General features: G+C 59.4%; 2 protein-coding genes across 2 annotated transcripts; one reads left to right on the top strand and one right to left on the bottom strand.

The window, feature by feature from the left end:
- Positions 1-297: 297 nt before the first annotated feature.
- Positions 298-2,418, top strand: SPRG_21116 (hypothetical protein; the record flags this gene model as incomplete). Its single annotated transcript, XM_012351278.1, has 2 exons — positions 298-2,208; positions 2,284-2,418. 2 exons carry the CDS (start codon positions 298-300, stop codon positions 2,416-2,418), a joined length of 2,046 nt encoding a protein of 681 aa, XP_012206668.1.
- Positions 2,419-3,896: 1,478 nt separating this feature from the next.
- Positions 3,897-5,933, bottom strand: SPRG_21115 (hypothetical protein; the record flags this gene model as incomplete). The annotated part of the gene is made up of 1 exon (XM_012351277.1): positions 3,897-5,933. The coding sequence occupies one exon, from the start codon at positions 5,931-5,933 to the stop codon at positions 3,897-3,899; it is 2,037 nt and encodes a 678-aa protein (XP_012206667.1).
- Positions 5,934-5,942: the final 9 nt, after the last annotated feature.

The raw sequence follows: 5,942 nt of genomic DNA, 5'->3' as shown, positions 1-5,942 counted from the left end.
CCGTCGGGTCCCAAGCCACGGACCAACAGACCAACGACGCCGCCCCAGGCGACAACACCTCCACAGGCAACGACCCCGCCCAAGCCTCACACGGTGCGACCAGGTGCCAAGCCCAGTGACAAGGCAGACCAAATTTGTTTCTTCTTCAACTCGCCGGGCGGCTGCAAGTGGAACGACCGCTGCTCGCGGCGCCACGTCATCGACACCAAGGCGCAAGAAGCTCGGGCGCGCGACGTCGCTGCCTTTGCGTCGCTTCAAGACAACATGCGCTCGACCCTCGACACGATTCGCGCTGAGATGGCCGCCAAGTACGACCAAGCCAACCGGTTGGACGTCGTCATCGTCATGGACTGTACCAGCTCGATGGGGGCGTGGATTGCATCTGCGAAAGACGCGTCGACGACAATCATTCGCAACATCCAGACCGACCACCCCAACGCTGTCGTCCGCGTCGGCTTTGTTGGGTACCGCGACTATATCAACGGCAACGACCGCATCGCATCGATTCCGCTCACGACCAACACGGCGGACGTCCACGGTTTTATCAGCCAGCTCCGTGCACGCGGCGGGTGCGGCAACTTTGCCGACGTTCCTGGCGGCCTCGCCGAGGCCCTCGAGATGCGCTGGGAGGCCGACGCCAAAGTCATCATCTTGGTTGGTGACGCGCCGTGCCACGGCCAAGAGTTCCACGACCGCTACAACGGCACAATGCACCCGTCGACGCCGTGCATTCGCGAGCAAATGCGCACGATGGCGCGCACAGGCATTGATTTCCGGTTCCTCGAGATCGTGCCGGCCAACACGGCCAAAATGGTCGCGATTCTACAGGCCGAGTACGCGTCGACGCTCGCCGACGACGGCTTGGCGCGGTCGTTTGCGTCCGTGTCGCTCTCCGAGTCTGGCGATGTGCTTAAATTTGGCGACGTCGTGCGCCAGATCAGCAGCGATTCGCTGAAGGCGAGCAAGTCGCGAAGCGCCATTGCCAGCGTCAAGGCCGTCGCTGTGCGTGAGCCACATACGTCGACGTTGATCAAGATTGGCGAGGACGACGATGACGACGACGACGACGACGATGACAAAGATGCCAAAGAGGCGGTGGCAGCCAAAGCGTCGCCAGACGTTGTGCAGTGGACGCCGCCAACGACGACGACGCCGCTCAACTGGAGTGACGTCGAAGCGTGTCCCGAGATCAGCGCGACTCGCTACTGTATGTTCATTCGCCCCGAGTGCAACAACTTGGCGAAGCCGCAGACGACAACTACGTCGCAGGCGACGACGATCAAGTTCATGCCGACACCGTTCGCCAAGGGTGCGATGCGCACGGCGCATGGAATGATCGACTGCAAGTTCAACAACCTCCGGCTTGCGGCCAAGTGCTACTTTGGCACCGCCGCCGCGATGGACTACAAAATCCAAAACGACGTCGAGATGCACGCTGTCGCGAAGCGGCTCGCGATGGAGTTTTCCAAGTCGCCGCACGCGGGTGTTGGCGTCGATTTTATCTCGACGTGCTGGTACGAAGTCAAGGGCCGGCCGCTGTTCACGGCCGAGCCCTACATTTCTGGCGAGTACCTCAAGTACAACAACAACGATGGGTGGTCCGAAGACATGGGCCGCGACGAATCGAACGTGCAAGTGCTGACGGCCCAAGCGTTCAGCCACTTTACGTTTCAGCAGACGCTTGGGAAGCTCCTGATTGTGGATCTGCAAGGCGTCGGCTCAATCTTCACAGACCCGCAAATCCACGCCCTTGACACGACCAAGTACGGCCAAGGCAACTTGGGGATGGTCGGCATCCAAAAATTTCTCGCCAACCACAAGTGCAACCGTATCTGCAATGCGCTTCGCCTGACGCCATACGACAAGAGCACGCTGCCGCCCGTCGACGAGACCGAGCATACGCCGCACCCGGACCAAACCATGACGTGCAGCTGCCCCCTCTGTGGGTCCATCTTTACGCTGCTCCACTCGGGCTTTGTCGCGGAGCTCGCCAAGTACTCGGAGATCAACTGCACCCCTTGCTCGCTCGAAGTCAAAAAGTCCTTGACGCCTGTCCCGTGCACCGTCTGCGGCACGACCAAAAGCTACTCGCTGTACTGGTACAAGATGAAGGGCATGGAGCTGCCAAAGCTCTGCCGGCAATGCAAAGCCACCAAGAAGAGCACCAAGGCGCCATCGGCGCCAAAGCGTCCGACGTGGCACAAGATCGTGCGAAACGCTGTCATCCAAGCCTCGCAACCCGATGGGTGGGCCCCCGCAACCACGATCGGCCAAGTCCTGAAGCGGATCGCGCCCACGTTTGCCGTCAAGGAGCACGCGTCCGGGCTCAAGGAGCTCTTGCGCCTCCACCCTGCGATCGAGATTCGAGACAGCGGCAACCCTGCCGTCTATTTCGCCCGGCTCCGGACGCGGTCGTAAACTGTACTCGTATGCTTATAACGAGAAACAAGTGCATTTGACGAAATGCGTTGCTTTGTTTCTACGTTCGGAGCTTAGCGCAGGGGGCGAGGCGTCGTGGTCCGCATCGCTTTGTCTCAGAGCTCGGCGGTCAACTACTAATAGTACTTTGCGACGTGGCCCGTAAGTTTGTCTTCGATGTATTGGGTGATGTCGCCGTTTTCTGGGGTGCACAGACTGATCGCACCGCTCCTCGCTCGTCTCGTGTCCTTCTCCGCGTGAAATCTTGTACAACGCTCGAGTGGCCAACAGACAACTCGATTGACCGCTAGCCATTGTGAGTGGCGTGGCGGGTTAGCAACGACAAGGCTAACTGTAGTATGACCAACTCATCGCGTCCACTGTATCTGAGTCGGTGAAGATCCAGCGTCCTCGCTGCGCATACGTCGTGACGGTCATCAAGGTCGTCATCATGCTGCGTACGACCGACAGCAGGATGCACGCGACCTCGTCATCCGTCCGAGGTGGCGCGCCTGTCCTGTCGCTCTTCTTGCAGACAAACTACGCGCATCGCCGCCATGAGTCGTGGCTTGCCCCGTCGTGTCCAGGAGAGCCGCGCCACGCGTGCCAGCCATGAGCATACGGACCGTCGCTGCTCGTTGCTTGTGCTTGGTCGCCGTGGTCGTAATGTCGCGTTCGCGTTGTCCTTCCATCGGCGCCGGAAGCACGAGCCCGCAGGCGTCATCTCCGATGACGTCCAGCTTGTCGTTTATATGAATGTTATGATGAATCGCATTTGTGATCCAGAGTTATCGAGCTCGATGCCGCAAGATGTTTTGCGTGCTCCTGCGCCGGCGATGACGTGGCTCATTGTGGCAGCCCTTTTGGAATGGCACCTGCTAATGGTATCCGGACAAAATCCGGACACGTCGTCAGCACGAGGTCACAACGTCTGCACTCCTCACATGGGCACAGGAGATTGTCGCTGTCAGCGTCTGTCTTGGCAGATCATCGATGGAGCTCGCAGCGTGTTGACGCCCAACGTAAACGCAATGGTCCTTCTACCACGTCCAGAGCCATCGCATCATGTGAAGCCATTATAATCGAGAGAGACGCATCAAAGTAGCCATTGCAACGCGGAGATCGAAGGATTGCTTCGGCGTCATTGATCGAGTCGAGTTGGAGGTGCAAGCCCAAAGACTGCTCCACGACAGAGAGAAGGAGTTCGAAGAGCGGACGGCGGCGACAACGGGACGTACTACGACTATGGCGAAGTGCGCTTCACCAACGGCACCACGGCAGAAATTGAGTACGCGCTAGGTGTCACGAAATCTCTCTATTATGCGCGTTTTGAAGACCCTTGTCGCAATGACATGTGCCGACTAACACTCGCCAGATTGAGCGACGTGCCAGAGTGGCGGCACGTTTCGCTGTTCATGCTCCTACGGATGTACAGCTGTACTAGTACGCAGCAACAACCTACCTCACCGAGTACATGTTTACTTCAGTGGTCGTTTCTTCAAAATACGCGCCGAGTACGAGCCAGAATGCTCAGTGTTTTCGCGCACCTCAATGTTGCGAAAGGTGCGCAAGAGGTCGAGGAGCCCGGACGCGTGCGCCTTGGCATCAAAGGTTTGGTCCACTGCCTTGAGCGAAGCCCCAAGCTTGGTCAGAGGCGCCCAACCGTCCGTATCGGCAGCCAGCGCGATCCCCTTCATGACGATACCGTGCGGCCCCAGTGGTGTCTTTTGTTTTTTGGGACCGCTGACCTTGCACGCCTTGCAATACTTTGGCGTCTCCAGGCCCTTCATGTCGTACCAGAACTGCGAGTACTCTCTGGATTTGTTGCACGTCACGCACGGCTTGGCGACCATCGACGTCTCAAACTTGAGTGTGCACGTCGCGCAGAGAAGCTCCGCGTAGGCAGCAAGCTCGGCGACAAAGGCCGAGTGCAGCATCGTGTAGATGGTGCCGCAGAGCGAGCAGCTGCGCGTCATGGTCTGGTCGTCTCTCGCCGTCGTGGCCGGTGACACGTCGCTGTCATTGCATAGCGGCAGTTGCAGCGCACGGCAAATGTGATTGCATCGGTGCGTCTCAAGGAAGCTCAGCATACCAGCTACGCCCAAGTTGCCGTGGCCATATGCATTCCCATTCAGTGTATGGAGCTGCGGGTCCGTGTAGATGGAGCCGACGCCTTGCAAGTCGACGACCATGAGCTTCCCGAGCGTGTGGACATGGGTAAAATGACTGAACGCTTGGGCAGTTGCGACATGATCGTTCATAGGGGTTTGAACCCACCCGCCGTTGCTGTTGTACTTGTGGTACTCACCAGAAATGTGGGGCTCGGCTGTGAACAGTGGCCGCCCCTTGACTTCGTACCAGCACGTCATAATGAAATCGACGCCGGCACCCGCGTGCGGCGACTTGGAAAACTCCATCGCGAGCCGTCTCGCGATGGCAGTCATCTCGACGTCTGTCCGAACGTGGTAGTCCATGGCGGCGGTGGTGCCAAAGTAAAACTTGGCCACGAGCCGGAGGTCGAACTTGCAGTCGATCATGCCATGCGCCGTGCGCATCGTGCCCTTGGCGAATGGTGTCGGCATGAATTTGATCGTCGTCGCCTGCGACGTCGTGATCGTCTGGGGCTTTGCCATGTCGCTGCACTCTCGCTTGATGTACTTGCAGTGACGCACGGCGCTGATCTCGGGACACGCTTCGACGTCACTCCAGTTGAGCGCCGTCGTCGTCGTTGGCGGCGTCCACTGCACGGCCACCGGCGTGTCCTTGGCCGCCGACGCCGGTTCCAGAAGTTTTTCGTCGTCATCATCGTCGTCGTTTCCGAGGTCATCGTCATCCTCTTCGCCCACCTTGTCCAACGACGACAGACGCGGGTGCGTGGTGACGGCTTTGACGCTGGTAATGACGCTTCGCGACTTGCTCGCTCTCAGCGAATCGCTGCTGATCTGGCGCACGACGTCGCCAAACTTGATCTCGTCACCGACCGCTGAGAGCGACACGGACGCAAACGACCGCGCCAAGCCGTCGTCGGCGAGCGTCGACGCGTACTCGGCCTGGAGAATCGCGACCATTTTGGCCGTGTTGGCCGGCACGATCTCGAGGAACCGGAAATCAATGCCTGTGCGCGCCATCGTGCGCATTTGCTCGCGAATGCACGGCGTCGACGGGTGCATTGTGCCGTTGTAGCGGTCGTGGAACTCTTGGCCGTGGCACGGCGCGTCACCAACCAAGATGATGACTTTGGCGTCGGCCTCCCAGCGCATCTCGAGGGCCTCGGCGAGGCCGCCAGGAACGTCGGCAAAGTTGCCGCACCCGCCGCGTGCACGGAGCTGGCTGATAAAACCGTGGACGTCCGCCGTGTTGGTCGTGAGCGGAATCGATGCGATGCGGTCGTTGCCGTTGATATAGTCGCGGTACCCAACAAAGCCGACGCGGACGACAGCGTTGGGGTGGTCGGTCTGGATGTTGCGAATGATTGTCGTCGACGCGTCTTTCGCAGATGCAATCCACGCCCCCATCGAGCTGGT

This window comes from Saprolegnia parasitica (assembly GCF_000151545.1).
Source record: "Saprolegnia parasitica CBS 223.65 unplaced genomic scaffold supercont2.77, whole genome shotgun sequence".
Lineage (NCBI taxonomy): Eukaryota > Oomycota > Saprolegniomycetes > Saprolegniales > Saprolegniaceae > Saprolegnia > Saprolegnia parasitica.
Note: the sequence above shows the minus strand (reverse complement) of the source record. Positions and strands in the feature narration are given on the sequence as shown.